Here is a 16046-nt window from a genome sequence, read left to right as displayed (position 1 = left end):
ACTCAGCTATACATGTCTATAAAGCCGGGAGAATTTCCACATGCTATGGAAACCTGTGTTTCCGGGTTGAAAACTTGGATGACTGCAAATTTCCTTCTTCTTAATTCGGATAAAACCGAGGTTCAAATTTTTGGTCCGAAAAAACACCGAAATAATTTATCCCATCTAACCTTAGACTTAGACGGCGTCAAAGTATCTCAAAGCCAGCTGGTAAAAAATCTGGGAGTCACAATGGACCCAGACCTTTCATTTGAGTACCATATTAAGCAAATCACCAGAACAGCATTTTTCCATCTACGTAATATTGCCAAAATACGAAAATTCCTCTCAAAGGATGATGCTGAAAAACTAATACATGCTTTTGTTACGTCCCGATTGGACTACTGCAATGTGTTGTTCTCTGGCCTCCCAATTACCTACCTAAAAAACTTACAGCGGGTGCAAAATGCTGCTGCTAGACTATTGACTAAAACTAGAAAGTTTGATCATATAACATCGACTCTTATCTCTTTACACTGGCTCCCTATCCAAGCCAGAGCTGATTTCAAAGTTCTACTACTAACTTACAAATCTCTGCATGGATTGGCACCACTGTACCTCTCCGGTCTCCTTGCACCCTATTGCCCCGCAAGGTCTCTAAGATCTCAAAATGCCGGCTATCTGGTAATACCCAAAGTTAAGAAAAAAACTGCTGGAGGTAGGGCGTTCTCATATAGAGCACCTCTTCTTTGGAACAAATTACCCATCTCAATTAAGGAAGCTGATACTGTCTCGACATTTAAAACTAGATTAAAAACGTTCTTGTTTAGTCAATTCTATGATTGTTAAAGGGAAGTATGTGTGTACTTTCTATGTAAACCTGGGATGTGTGCTTGCCTATGTGTGTATCACATGTAACTTTTAAATTTTAATTATAGCTTATGTTCACATTGCCCAGCTAGATGTTACAAATAAAGTAAACCTGTTACTGTATATTGTTAGTATTATTATTATTATAGTTCCGTTGCTGTATATTGTTACTGTTATAGTTTTTATTACTAGTTGGAGACAACGGGGGACTGGCTGTTTTCATCCTTATTCGTATAAGTATAACCTACTTTAGAGTTCTTTCCCCTGGAACAGATTTCATGTTCCAACTGAGGGGGGCTGTCGTTGTTTTGGTGTGTGGGGCTGCATCAAATACCCTTTTTGCTCTGTTAAATTGCTGCACTAGTCCACACTTGACCGGTGGGGATCTCATTCTATTTTGACTGTAACTGTTAGCTGCTCCTGGCATTCTCTAATCCCTGCTCTCCTCTCTGTCCCCCCCCCACACATTCCCTGTGGTGTGGGGGGTTTGAGCTGTCAGGACCTGCTTGGTCGTCGGTCTGCCAACGCTGAACCAGGTCGTCACCCGGAATCCAGTCTCCATGACGGCCAACAGCGAGTTTCCCGGTCCCATCCAGGGTTTTTCTGGGAGTTTTTCCTTGTCTTCCTTGAGGGTTTAGGTTGGTTGAGGGGCAGTTCTATGGGCGCATGTGAAGCCCTCTGTGACATGCTTGCGTGTAAAAAGGGCTATACAAATAAATTTGATTTGATTTGATTTGATTTTCATGGACATGTAATCAAATCATTTTCAGACTACAATCACCTCGATTTGTCAAAATATGACTGAATTACAACTTTTTATACTTGGTTCAAATCTGACAACGCTTCCCACAGGAAAAACGGCTTACTTTTTTTTACATAGTAACTGAACACAGTAATTCCATGCACTGAGAATAGCTCACTGGGATAAGACGGGTTCCTCTGAAGTGTAAGGTCATAGGTTCGAATCCAGCCAAAGTCATCACGCATGTCATGATACTTGTTTATCTGTTTAGTGAAGCCAGGTATGCCACAGTAGCTGTCTAACAGTATAATCATAATGGTAATGATAATGTTTCAATCTCAGGGGATCTATACTCAAGAAGAGTCAGATTTATTGTGCTTTACAGATATGTGTCCTCTAACCTCTAGGGGGGCGATCCAATGTCTGACACATGTTAACTTGTGATACCAGCCAAATTGATGCCGCCATTTTCATTAATTAATAAAACGTTTTTGTCCTACTCAAAATGTATCAAATATTCACCAACTTTTACACAGATTATCTTCAGACCACAATCACATTGACATATCAAAATAGGACTGAATTACAGCTGTTTAAACTTGGGACAAATCTGACAACCGCTTGCCACAGGAAAAATTCTTTATATTTTTACGCAGTCACTGAAATCTGATTTCCAGCACTGAGAATAGCTCACTAGGATAAATTGGTGTCCTGGCAACGTCAGAGGTTCAAATCCAGCCAAAGCTGACAAGCTTGTCATGTCTCTGATTCTCTGTTTAGCGAGACTATAAGCCACTGCAAAGAAAGCCAGGTAAACCGCAGTCACTAGATGTCGAAAGTTTCTTCTGAGTCATCTGACCTGCTTGGCCACCACATTGCTGCTTGCAGCTATATTTGTTAGTATTATTATTCTTCTTCTTCTTAGGACTGGGTGTCTATGGCAGCCCCCATAAGCGCTTGGTCGAAAGTTGTAAAATTTGGCGCACTCCTTGGGGACAGTCCCATGGTCCAATTCACAAAGTTTCATGTCCCATACTATGGCACTCTAGCGCCACCAATGGGTCAAAGTTGGAGTTGTGTTTACACACGCAACTTTTGAACCGTATGTCCTATTTTCAAAAATGAGGTACCATTGGATTCCCTGGATCAAGCCGAGTGCAATGCACACCATGGCGTCAATTTCCGGTTATATAGATTTTCCGCTATTTCCGCTTTTATCAAAAACCTCTGAAAGCCTACTCCTCCTACAATTTTTGTCAAATCTTCTTCAAAATTACCAGATATGCTCTTCAGAACAAGCCGCACAAAAGTTATGGTATAGCATTTTGATCCCCACAACCGTTTGTCCGTGAGAGCCAATCAAAATCAGCAGAATAGACACCAAACAGGAAATGAAGTCTTATCTCAGCAGTTCTTTGAGGTAGTGACACCAAATTTGATACGCCTACTCGGAACTTTATTCTGAGTATGTCCTCCAAAAATGGTGTCATGTGACTAAAAGGGGGCGTGGCCGGAAGCATAAACGTGTTTTGGCTAATAACTGTAGAAGTGTTTACCTTAATAAAGTAATTTCTTTGTCAGTTAATGTCTTGTGAGATATCAAACTTGACCATTGATAATATTTCATAACAACCGAATTGACGCGTCCGCCATTTTGGATTTTATGGAAAAGTGTAAAAACCTTTTACACGCCCCAAATTGTGTCCAATGTTTACTACATTTGGCATAGATGATCTTCAGACCAAGCTTCACAAAGGTGTCTGGATGGATTTTCCATTTTGAAAAGCTTGGTTCGGTAGAGACGATCAAAGGCGGCGGCGAAGCCGCAAAAGACACGTGAGAGCGTAACTCAGCAACCATTTGTGCGATTGTCACCAAACTTGGGTTCCATCGTTCCCACGAGGAGCAGAGGAGGCCTGTGGTGTCATACCAGAAAAAAAAACACTTTGAACACTCACTACTTTGGAACGCAAACAGATATTTCAACCAAACTTGGTGTGTTGCATGAGTGCAACAGGTTGTTGTAACTTAATTGTTGCGCAAGTGCTATGGAGGCCATGTCTTGCTCTGGACTGCTTGGCCCCTCCATTGCTGCTTGCAGCTATATTTATTATTATTATTATTATTCTTAGGACTGGGTGTCTATGGCAGCCCCCATAAGCGCTTGGTCGAAAGTTGTGAAATTTGGCACACTCATTGGGGACAGTCCCCTGGTCCAATTCACAAAGTTTCATGTCCCATACTTTGGCACTCTAGCGCCACCAACGGGTCAAAGTTGGAGTTGTGTTTACACACGCAACTTGAACCATATGACCCATTTTCAAAAATGAGGTACCATTGGATTCCCTGGATCAAGCCGAGTGCAATGCACACCATGGCGTCAATTTCCGGTTATATAGATTTTCCGCTATTTCCGGTTTTATCAAAAACCTCTGAAAGCCTACTCCTCCTACAATATTGGTCAAATCTTCTTCAAAATTACCAGATATGCTCTTCAGACCAATCCGCACAAAAGTTACGGTAGAGCATTTTGATCCTTACAACCGTTTGTCCGTGAGAGCCAATCAAAATCAGCAGAATAGACACCAAACAGGAAATGAAGTCTTATCTCAGCAGTTCTTTGAGGCAGTGACACCAAATTTGATATGCCTACTCGGAACCTTATTCTGAGTATGTCTTGTAAGAATGGTGTCATTTTAGTAAAAGGGGGCGTGGCTGGAAGCATTAACGTGTTTTGGCTAATAACTGTTGAAGTGTTTGCCTTAATAAAGTCATTTCTTTGTCTGTTGATGTCTTGTGAGATATCAAGCTTGACCATCGATAATATTTCATAACAACCGAATTGACGCGGCCGCCATTTTGGATTTCATGGAAAAGTGTAAAAACCTTTTACACGCCCCAAATGTTGTCCAATGTTTACAAGATTTGGCACAGATGATCTTCAGACCAAGCTTCACAAAGGTGTCAGATGGATTTTCAATTTTCAAAACCGTTTGTTCGGTAGAGACGATCAAAGGCGGCGGCGAAGCCGCAAAAGACACGTGAGAGCGTAACTCAGCAACCATTTGTGCGATTGTCACCGAACTTTGGTTTCATCGTTCCAACGAGGAGCAGAGGAGGCCTGTGGTGTTATACCAGAAAAAAAACACTTTGAACATTCAGTTCTTTGGAACGCAAACAGATATTTCAACCAAACGTGGTGTGTTGCATGAGTGCAACAGGTTGTTGTGACTTAATTGTTGCGCAAGTGCTATGGAGGCCATGTCCTGCTCTGGACTGCTTGGCCCCTCCATTGCTGCTTGCAGCTATATTTATTAGGGGCCAAGCAGCGAAGCTGCGAGGCACCTATTGTTATTGTTAGTATTATTATTATTATTATTAGGGGCCAAGCAGCGAAGCTGCGAGGAACCTATTGTTATTGAAGTTACAACACATATATTTTGCATGATATTGAGATTAAAGTATTAACTGCTGTACTTTACGAGGTGATGTGTTTGCTAAACTAGCTACCTCGTAATAGTGTAATTCAACTAGCTAGAGTGTAATTCAACTAACCTAGCTAGCTGTTACTAACTAGTGGCCATGTTACGTAGCGTTATTTAGTGTAGTCGGATTTTACCTTATACTAAATACTGCAGAAGTCTTCGGTCCAAATGGATTGCAATGCACGATTATTGTTGTCTGGCAGGCTTTCATCTAACGCTAGTAACTTATTTCATGAACATGGTTTACCCATATCGTACTGTATGCTAGCTGAGTAAATTGCACAGGCCTCTAAATCACAGGATACATGTACAAAAGACACAGTAGTTCAGTTTTTAAAACAATTGTTTTTATTTTATATAATTAAAAACTGCTTTTCCAGAGGGAATCGAAAAACCAGTCAGCCAATTTGAGCCAATAAAGGCGAGACTGGAAAATTATTCCCTAACCCCTAGCAAAAAGGCGATCAAGCAAGCTCCTGGAAAATCTTTAGGTTCTAGTTTGCCCACTCAACGGCGAAGGTCGAAATGTGTTATCTGAAACAGAAATAACAATTAGTGCATAGTAGTATAAAAAGAGAAAGTATAGCTTGAAGTCCATCTGATATATGTACATATAACCAATTGTTTCATTTTTTGGAAAGAACAATTAGTACACATTGAAACAACTGGATAGCTTGACGGTTATCTGAAAAAAAAAGAGAGTTTATTGTTTTGGCTCCAAACTAGGGCTCCGAGCAGGTTGACTCCTCTGTTGGTTTACTATGTCGTCCTTAGTTTTTTTGAACCATTCTTAGTCTGGCCCCTCACCTGAGACCACTTTGTCTTGGGAGACCCTACCAGGAGCACCAGGCTCCAGACAACACAGCCCCCAGGTTCATTAGGACACACAAACCTCTTCACCGCGATAAGGTGATGGTTCTAGAAGAGGTGGTTAGTTTATTTTTTTTTATTTTTTTTTTATAACAGGAACTGGATATCTGAAAAAAAGGTTTTATAACAGGAACTGAACTGGATATCTGGGGAAAAAAAGAAGTTTTTATTATTATAATTTTATTTTTTTTATAACACAAACTGGATATTTCGAAGAATATCTGAAACAGAAAATATATTTGTGTGTGTGTGTAAGGGGGGGGGGGGGGGTATAACAGGAACAGGATATCTGAAACAAATGTTTTTTTTTATTTATTTTTTATAACCGGAACTACATATCTGAAACAGAGAAAGGGCAGTACAATAGAAACAATTGTTGAATGTCATTATATATGTGTATATGTATAATGCAGGGAGTGTTGAAAATCTGCTACTTGTACCGTTGGCTTTTAAATCCCGCTCAACGCCAAGGCAGAAAGTCACATACAAACCTGCTGCTTGAACCGTTGGCTTTTAAATCCCGCTCAACGGCCAAGGTAGAACGGGAGATCTGTTGGCTTGATCAGTTGTTGTGGCATGACCCCTCACCAAGATGTCATGTGAATGTCCTGCTTGAACCGTTGGCTTTTAAATCCCGCTCAACGGCCAAGGTAGAACGGGAGATCTGTTGGCTTGATCAGTTGTTGTGGCATGACCCCTCACCAAGATGTCATGTGAACGTCCTGCTTGAACCGTTGGCTTTTAAATCCCGCTCAACGGCCAAGGTAGAACGATGGGTGTTTAATAATGTTTGAGTGTGTGATACTCCTCAAAACATGGGGCAGCACACAAGGCAACGTTGCATGCCACACACATGAACTTTGTCACTTTCCTCTCCTTTCTCCGACGCGAGGTAGAAGTGCACACCTTGCACTTCCTCCTGGTCCTGCTTCCTTGGGTAGCAGTCTGAGGGACCTCCGAGGGAAAGTGCCTGGCAGTCAACCGCAGAGGATTGTCTGATGTGGGACGGCCACCGGTGGATGGGCGTCGAGGTGTATGATGCACCTCGAGCAGCTGTTTCATCAAGTTCAGTCTGTATTCCTGGTAAGGGATGACTCTCCCTAATCAGAATGAAGTAAATGAGTAGGAATCAGTAATCACAGCAACTCAATTATTTTAAAAGCTTTGTAAGGAAATTATGTAATTTGAAATGTATTGTGCATTTCTCTCACCAGACTGTTGACGGTGGACGATGTGGCCATTGAGAACAGCAGTGTCTACCAAGTGAAAGAAGACTTTCTTATACCACTTGGTAGTCTTCCTGGCACATTCGACAAAGCTGTTCACCATGTCCGCCTTGTCCACAGCCCCCATCTTCTTGTTATAGTCAAGAACACAAGCTGGCTTGAGTTTCCTCTCCCCGGTGGCATGATCAATCCTTGCCGTGGCTGACATCACTGATGAATGAACAGTGGTGAGCATATGAACGTCACGTTTATCATGCCACTTAACGGCCAACTGACTGCCATTTTGTTTGAACTCCACTTCACCCTTCTTCATTTTAGGGCTGAAGGCTGGCATCCCCTTCCGATTTGCACGAACGGTCCCACAGGCCCCCGTTCCTCGGGAGAGGAGGTGCTGGAACAATGTTGGACTGCTGTACCAGTTGTCAATGTACAGGACGTGGCCCTTTTTTAGGTGGGGTGCAAGTAAGGTCATCACGACCGAGCCAGATATCCCAAGTCCTGGAAAGTGGGTGATGTCAGTGGTGGATCCCGTGTAAATGATCATGTCCTGCACGTAACCGGTCAACACATCAAAAAGGACAAAGAATTTGACACCAAACCTATGCCTTTTTGATGGGATGTACTGCCGAAATGCCAGCCTACCCTTCCACTTCATTAGGGATTCATCGACACAGAGGTCTCTGTGTGGCACAAAAACCCTTTGGAATGAAGTGGTGAGAGCACTAAACACATTTCTGATCTTGTGCAGGGGATCATTTACGTTAGCGCCTGCACTGTCGACAAAGTGCAAGCAACGGAGGAGAAGCAGGAAACGGTCCTGGGAAAAAATTGTGGCGAAGAAGGGGGTCAGGAGGATGGGATCTGTGGTCCAGTAGTCTCAGAGAAAGTTGTGGGATGTTGCTGTGGCTGTACCAGCAATATTAGTATTGATGCCGGTGGGACTTTTGTAGTAAGGGTCAGCCGGATGGTCCAGCGGAACGGCAGGTTGTGAGCACCACATGTCAGTGTTTCTGTGTTCACAGTCGCAGGAGTTTGCCTCTACTAGAACCAATGCCTTGAATTAAAACGTTGTAATGCCAAATTGATTCAACTGTTTATAATCTGTTTTCATTTAGGTGTGCCATATTATTTGGGTGTGCCACACGTGTTATTCGGCAAGATTACCATCAGAATTTAAAAACACTTCAAGTTAAAGTATTTTATTGTCAGATGCACACAACAACACAAGGTCAGACTGGGCACCGAAATTCTTGGGACAAGACAAAGCTAAGCAACCTGGCATAACATATGTACTCAATGTGTCATCATTGTGGAAAAGTGATATTTCTCTGACTGGTGAATGTGAGCGCAAATCATATGAGCGGGAATCATGTGAGTGACGTGTCTGACGACAAATATTAGTAAAAAGTTACTGTACTGTGGTAAAATTAAACGTATATTCCTTTTTAAAACACGTTGTTGCAAATTAGGGAAGTAGTTGCTATTCCGATATTAAAATATTAACATATTGTGGTTGTGGTATATGATTTTAGTGGTAATGGTGGTGTATAGGATGATAAGCTAATTGCCATTACCGATAACGTAGGCTGCCATGTTTATTGTTTTGATCAGTACTCAATGCATTGTGGGTGTCAAAGGGTCAACGAGATAACCTACTCTTCTCACAAGAAAATACTGAGGCGTACGGGGTCAAGTGGTACATCATCAAGGGTCATATTTGTTGCCGGAAGAAAAAAAAAATCAAAGATGGCCTCTAGTAGCTCAAAACAAGACGAAAGACAAACTTTTGTCGGATGTTTTAGATGCATATTAGTGAACGTATATCTATTATTTCGATCTGTAGTTGGTTGTACAAAAGTAACATGTGTTGGAAGTGATAGCCAAGTCAAGGAAAACGGATAATTTTATGGTTTACTAGGTGACGTGAGTAAAGCGTGAGTTATTTTTGGTTAGCTATTAGCTAACATTAGCTAAACTAATTTGTTTGAACGTTTTCATATGGATAATAAAGGTAAACTTTCTCAAAATATACAGTACATCAAGACGTATGTTTATAATATACACGTAGTCTAATTTTGAAGAGTTTATTGTTACGTAATAAGCCAAACTGGACATTCTAAGGACGCGTTCTAAACATACGGGTATGTCCGTATGCTCCAGGGACCAGCCAGGACTGGACATACCGGTATGTTTGTACGCGTCAAAGGGTTAAGGACAGTTGATTCTATACCTACACCAAGTTTCATGTCTCCCATTAGACCACTCCAGCGCCACCAACGGGTCAAAGTTGGACTTGTGTTTACACACGCAACTTTTGAACCGTATGACCCATTTTCAAAAATTAGGTACCATTGGATTCCCTGGATCAAGCCAAGTTCAACGCACCCCATGGCGTCAATTTCCGGTTATATAGATTTTCCGCTATTTCCGGTTTTATCAAAAACCTTTGAAAGCCTACTCCTCCTACAATTTTTGTCATATCTTCTTCAAAGTTACCAGAGATGATCTTCAGACCAAGCCTCACAAAAGTTATCAAAAAGAATTTTGATCCTCACAACCGTTTGTCCGGTACAGCCAATCAAATTCATCAGAAAAGCCGCCAAACAGGATGTGAAGTCATGTCTCAGCAAATCTTTGAGATATCAACACGAAACTTGGTATATCGATGGAAGACACTACAACATGTTACCGTGTGCAAAGGCAACTTCATATCTCCAAAAATGATTGATATAAAGCAAATTGAACTTATCGCTAACGCTAAAATAATGCTTTACACATCAGCCAGTCAAAAACTGATACTCTGATTCAATCACAAGTTCATATGAAGACTCATGAGAATGTTTATAACACAAATCTGTGAAAAAGTTGACTGTAAAATCAAAGGTCGATTTTTGGTGAATATTTGAAACATGCTTGCTTGGCTAATTTCTAGCCAAATTTCCAATGAATGTCTCCCCTCCTCCTACCCGCGCGTGCTCCACATCCTCACACACTCAGCCTTAACTTACACACGCGCGGGTTTGGCAAGACGCACACGCAATATTTCAGGAGAGTGTGGGCAAGCCCCCACTCATTCCTTAGTCTCTAGCAAAGGCCTTGTGGATCTTGTAATATTGGATCTCTTAACAAAAGCTGATCTTTTTGGTATTGCATTTCCGATTTTGTATGCAATGGTAAAAAGTTATACAAATCCTGAAACATTGATATATATATATATGTATTTATATATGTATAAATCTTTATTTCAGACGCCAAGTTCCACATAAAATAACAGACATAGAGCTATAAAAAAGAGAGTAAAACAAAAACATAAAACATAGATAATACAGTGCATAAAAAGTATGAAGACTTTTGTGCCAATGTAGTCTTAAGTTCCAAGTAATCGATAGCAGCTCTTTAGAGGGTTGACCAGAGCCTCTACTATTCAGTTCTCAGACTTGTCCAGTCGACACATGAAACCATACATCAGTTGTCTCAGGAGTGCCTTACAGGTTGGTACGTGCTTAGACAGAAACAACTGACCAGCACTATGCCACCTAGGCACATTAAGTAGCAATCTAAAAGCATCATTGAAACCATACATCAGTTGTCTCAGGATTGCCTTACAGGTTGGTACGTGCTTAGACACAAACAACTGACTAGCACTATGCCACCTTGGCACATTAAGTAGCAATCTAAAAGCATCATTGTAGGCTACTTTCAGTATCTGTATACTCCTTTTCCTGTACATAGACCACAAATGAGCAGTGTACAATGGTGTTATGTAGGTTCTAAACAGGGAACATTTAACTGAATCTGAGCACATAGAAAACGTCCTTAATAACATACTGGCCTGAGAATATATTTGACAGCGCTGTTGATACATATCGTTGTCATCTGTCCAATCATCAGAAATGACATGGCCCAGATATTTTATTTCCTCACAAACACCAAGGGGACTGCCAGATAAATAAAAGGTAGGGAAGGTTAATTTCCTGTCCTGATTACTTCTGACTATCATTATGTGGCTTTTCTTTGCATTATATTTTATATCATGATCTAAGCCATACTGAGAGCAACCCATAGCATTTGTTGCAACAGGCTGAGTGGAACCAGATCATTTGCGTACATCAGATGATTGACAATAGATTCACCAACAAGACAGCCTGTATTTGTCTTATTCAGCTGGCTTGATAAGTTGTCCATATCCATATTAAACAAAAAGGGAAATCAAATTCCTCCTTGTCGAACTCCGTTACCAACATGGAAAGGAGCTGATACAACATTGTCCCATTTAACATGAAAAGTTTGATTGGCATACCAGAACACCAAAATCCTCACAAGAGGTTTAGGGACACCTCTCGCTATTAGCTTCATAAACAGTTTTTCATGACAAATTCGATCGAAAGCTTTGTAAGCATCAATAAAGCATAAAAATACAGATGAATTAAGACTTGTGTACCTGAGACAATCTCCTTCAGAGCATAGATACAGAGATCAGTACCATGTTTTCTTTTAAAACCAAACTGATTTTCTGCAGTCAGAATATACATTTCCAATTTCAATCAAATAATTCTCTCAAACACTTTAGACAAGATACTGGCCAATGCAATGGGTCGATAGTTGTCTATGCTGTTCAGTTTACCAGCCTTATCTTTGACAACAGGCACTAACAGTACTGACATAATAGAGTTCGGTAGAACACCATGATCCATAATTCCAGTGAGACACATGGCTAGAAATGGACTGAGTCTATAACTCGCATTTTTTAGATGCTCTGCAGAAATGCAATCCATACCACAAGCTTTGTTGTTGTCTAGCATGTGGATGGCATCATAAATATCTACTGATCTAACTATCAAGTCTGCAGAGATACCTTTATATTCATTATCAATTCTCACTGTGTTACTTTGAACACAATTAAATAGTTTACTGTAGTGCTCATGCCATAGATCAGCAATCTTCTCTGGACAACTAACCCCTTTGATATCAGAAGGGAGGGGAGTTCTGTTATTATTTATGATCTTGACCTCCTTCCAGAAGTCAGTAAGATTGTTATTCTGCATCTTTCTGGCCAGCGAGTCTGCTCTCATTGTGTTTTCATTTCTCTTAATGAAACGAGTGCATATTTAAATCTAGCATTTGTGAGGTTTTTGTTATCAAGCAGCACTCCCTGTCTGGGTCTGCCTGCCTCTGACCAGACTCTAAAGGCTTCTCTAGCAGCAGCATGTTGCTCAGACACAAACTCATTCCAGACAGGCCGTGCGTTAGGGACCTTACTCTTGTGATTAATAAAAGGTTCACTGGAAGCATAAAGACATTTGACAATATCATCATACATGGCACAGAGCTTTTCAGCATGATGTTTATTCTTGCAGTTCATATCCGTGCACATTAGGGCATCCCTAGAAAATGCAACATCACTATGTAAGCTGTCAGTTAATAGAGAATATCTGTGCATAACCTCTTTGGTCAATTTTGACCAGTCCAGTTTTCTTGGGGGGCCAGCAACAAGGGTACACTCTCAACATTTAGCAGCATAGCAACTGGTATGTGATCAGTGGTGGCCAGCCCATAACACATCTCTATACTTTCCAGTGAGTCATGAGCATCGGCTGTGGTTACAATATGGTCTAGCCAGGAAGTTGTGTGCCACGTTTCACTTATATAGGTAAAACTTGTATCAGGCAATAACGCTTGATATCATTAATTTAGTTTCATTACAGAACTGCTGCAGATGTTGTGCGAATAAACACTTATCTGACATGTCAGCATTAAAATCACCCATGACATAGACACAACATGAACTATTGTCCTCTATGAAGGACTGAATAAAAGCTAACCTGTTCTGAAATTCATCCTCATGGTCATAGGATTCATACGGTGTGTACACATTTACAATAGTAAATGTATTTTCATTGTGATTAAACTCCAACCCAATAGCCCAGTCAACGTTAAGCCACACCACCTTTACCGTTGGGTCATATTTTATGTTCCACAGTATAGCTACACCACCAGCTATCCTCCCACAAACCATTCTCATGCTGAGATCGGTAGTGGACTCTCCAGCACCATGAAAGTTCTTGTGTAGGGAGTTCAATTTGTCCAGATCTTGCTTGGCCATCCAGGTTTCTTGAAGGCAGACAATGTCACTCTCGTCCAGCAATGTGTCCACCACCAAACGTCTTGATCTATCAGCAGCAGTATGTCCTACTCGGAGGCCACGAGCGTTGTAGGATACAACCCGCATTAATGATCTACCACGGACCCATCAGGGCAAGCCCCCTCCCTTCACTCCTTGGGTTGAAATAAAGGCCCTTGTGGATCTTGATGGTATTATATTTCAGATTTGGTATCCCATTGGTAATTCTGCAGCATAGATTTTTCTATACAGTTCCAATTTGTCAAGAATATACATTTTTCAATGGTTCGCAATGTTTGGAGGAATCCGCAATTACTGCTTGCAGTTATATTTCTTATTATTTTTCTTCTCCCTGCGCCCCAATATCTCAAAAGGTCCCTTGTCATAAATGTTCTAATTTGGCACATTGATACTACATCCAAGTGGGTACCCCCACACCAAATATTTCATTTGAATTAGGCCATTTCATTTGTGGCATATATATCCTCACCTGGTGGCGCTGCTCTGCTGGCGACCCGGACTCGTGCTGCTGCCGTCTTTATGCCTTTTAAATGTTTTTAACTGTTTGGTCATTTATTTTTTGTCCGTGTCGTGTGATTGCGATAAAGTTCATGTTGGACTGATTACCATGGCGACTTTTGCACATGGATTACTCTTGGTATTGATTGTTTGGGAACTTCTGGCAACTTACCAAACAGCTGCTCAGGTACGAGAGGAGATGAAGCCGTCATTGTGTTACTCTAAACCCACACTGATGTCCCTCCCTCCTATGGGAACGATTCCACCGGCTGATCTGCCCGATGTTCTCAAAATACAACCGGCTAGAGGCAAACAACGGCTGAGAGGCAGAAGAGGCGGAATACGGCAGCGTCTCCGGAGAAGAGGTAATAGACCCCCGCTGCCCAGCCTGTTACTCAGCAATGTCAGATCGCTGAGGAGCAAAATGGAGGAGCTCCGTGTGAACAGCAAAGTTTGCTTTGAGTACAGAGAATCGAGTGTGATGGTGTTTACAGAAACTTGGCTACATCATGATATTCCAGACTCCCTAATTGGACTGGAGGGTTTCTCTCTCATTCGAGCGGACAGAACAGAGCTGTCGGGGAAGAGCCGAGGGGGCGGGGTCTGTCTGTTTGTGAATGACAGCTGGTGTAGGAACTACACTGTGAGAGAGACTGTGTGCATTGCCGACGTGGAGCTGTTGTGCCTGTCTCTGAGACCCCACTACTTACCGAGGGAGTTTGGAAATATTTTAATATGTGCCGTGTATGTTCCCCCCAGCGGGAACGCAGCAAGGGCTGCTATCAGAATAGCAGACTGCGTTCACCAACAACTGCTACGCACACCTGGAGCCCCGATTGTGATTCTCGGGGATTTCAACCACTGTAAATTGGAACTATCTCTCCCTGGATTTGAACAATATGTGACATGCAACACACGAAACAACAACGAGTTTTGGATAAATGTTACGGAAACATAAAAAATGCATACATAGCAAAACCATTGCCCCCACTGTCAAACTCAGATCACAATGCTGTCCGGTTAATCCCAATTTATAAACCTGTTTTTAAAAGGAGTAAACCACAAACTAAGACAGTGACAGTGTGGGACAAGGACAGCATAGAAACACTCAAAGGATCCCTCCTCTGCACAGACTGGGACATATTCTCTAATCTGAAGATTGATGAGGCTACTGAAGTTGTAACAGACTACATACATTTCTGTGCAGATAATGTGGTTACGAAAAAGACAATTATTGAGTATCCCAACAATAAGCCCTACATATCCAAGAGCGTAAAGGACTGTATCAATAGGAAAAAGCTAGCCTTTAAAAACAATGATAGAGCAGGACTGAAAATGGTGCAAAGAGAACTCAAACAGAGGCTGAGGGAAGCCAGAAAACGTCACAAGGACACCATAGAGCAGACTTTTATGTCAACGGATTCAAAAAAGCTGTGGGACTCCTAGAAGGCCATTACAAATATGAATACCACCAAGAAACGCCTCAGTACTGATGATGATCTGGGGAAGGCAAATGAATTGAATGACTTTTTTCTCAGATTTGATAGCCTTGACTTTTCTGTGGAATCTAATAATGTCTTAGATTGTCCGGTCCCATCCAACGTCTATAAAGCCGAACAATGGATTTTGGTGTTTCAAAACCCATTGACACTGTATGACTGTGTTTAGCTTGTGTTCTGCTCCTCTCTCTTACCAACCGTCTCTGGAGGAGGGGATCCCTCTCTGAATTGCTCCTCCCAAGGTTTCTTCCATTTTTTCTCCCGGTGGGAGTTTTTCTGGGAGTTTTTCCTTGTCTTCCTTGAGGGTTTAGGTTGGTTGAGGGGCAGTTCTATGGGCGCATGTGAAGCCCTCTGTGACATGCTTGCGTGTAAAAAGGGCTATACAAATAAATTTGATTTGATTTGATCTTAGACACTATTTTAACTGATGTTAGCTACAGGATTATAATTGATCCACTCAGGATTCAGTCTATTTTCAAACATGTGTGCACTAAAAAATCCACCGGCCCAGATGGCATTTCTGCACTGCTTTTAAAGGCATGTGCAGAAGAGCTCACTCTAGCTTGGTGCCCCATCTTTCAGCGGTCTGTGGATTCACACACTGTTCCTGCTCTGTGGAAAAAATCCATCATAGTTCCTGTAGCTAAGAAACCGTGTCCAGTTGACAACAATGATTTTAGACCTGTGGCCCTGACTTCGATTGTAATGAAAAGTTTTGAGAAATACATGTTATCT

General features: G+C 41.6%; 1 protein-coding gene and 1 long non-coding RNA gene across 2 annotated transcripts; one reads left to right on the top strand and one right to left on the bottom strand.

Moving 5' to 3' along the window:
• Positions 1–6726: 6726 nt before the first annotated feature.
• On the bottom strand, positions 6727–7464 carry LOC124478955 (piggyBac transposable element-derived protein 4-like). The gene is made up of 2 exons (XM_047037382.1): positions 7158–7464; positions 6727–7046 (listed from the first exon to the last, which is right to left on the bottom strand). Exons 1-2 carry the CDS (start codon positions 7405–7407, stop codon positions 6727–6729), a joined length of 570 nt encoding a protein of 189 aa, XP_046893338.1. The 5' UTR covers positions 7408–7464.
• Positions 6856–8049, top strand: LOC124478959. Its single transcript, XR_006957341.1, has 3 exons — positions 6856–7029; positions 7161–7399; positions 7491–8049. It is a non-coding gene; the product is annotated as an uncharacterized LOC124478959 (long non-coding RNA).
• The last annotated feature ends 7997 nt before the right edge of the window (positions 8050–16046 follow it).

This window comes from Hypomesus transpacificus, chromosome 17 (assembly GCF_021917145.1).
Source record: "Hypomesus transpacificus isolate Combined female chromosome 17, fHypTra1, whole genome shotgun sequence".
In the NCBI taxonomy this organism is placed as follows: domain Eukaryota; kingdom Metazoa; phylum Chordata; class Actinopteri; order Osmeriformes; family Osmeridae; genus Hypomesus; species Hypomesus transpacificus.
This window is presented reverse-complemented; position numbering and strand designations above follow the sequence as displayed.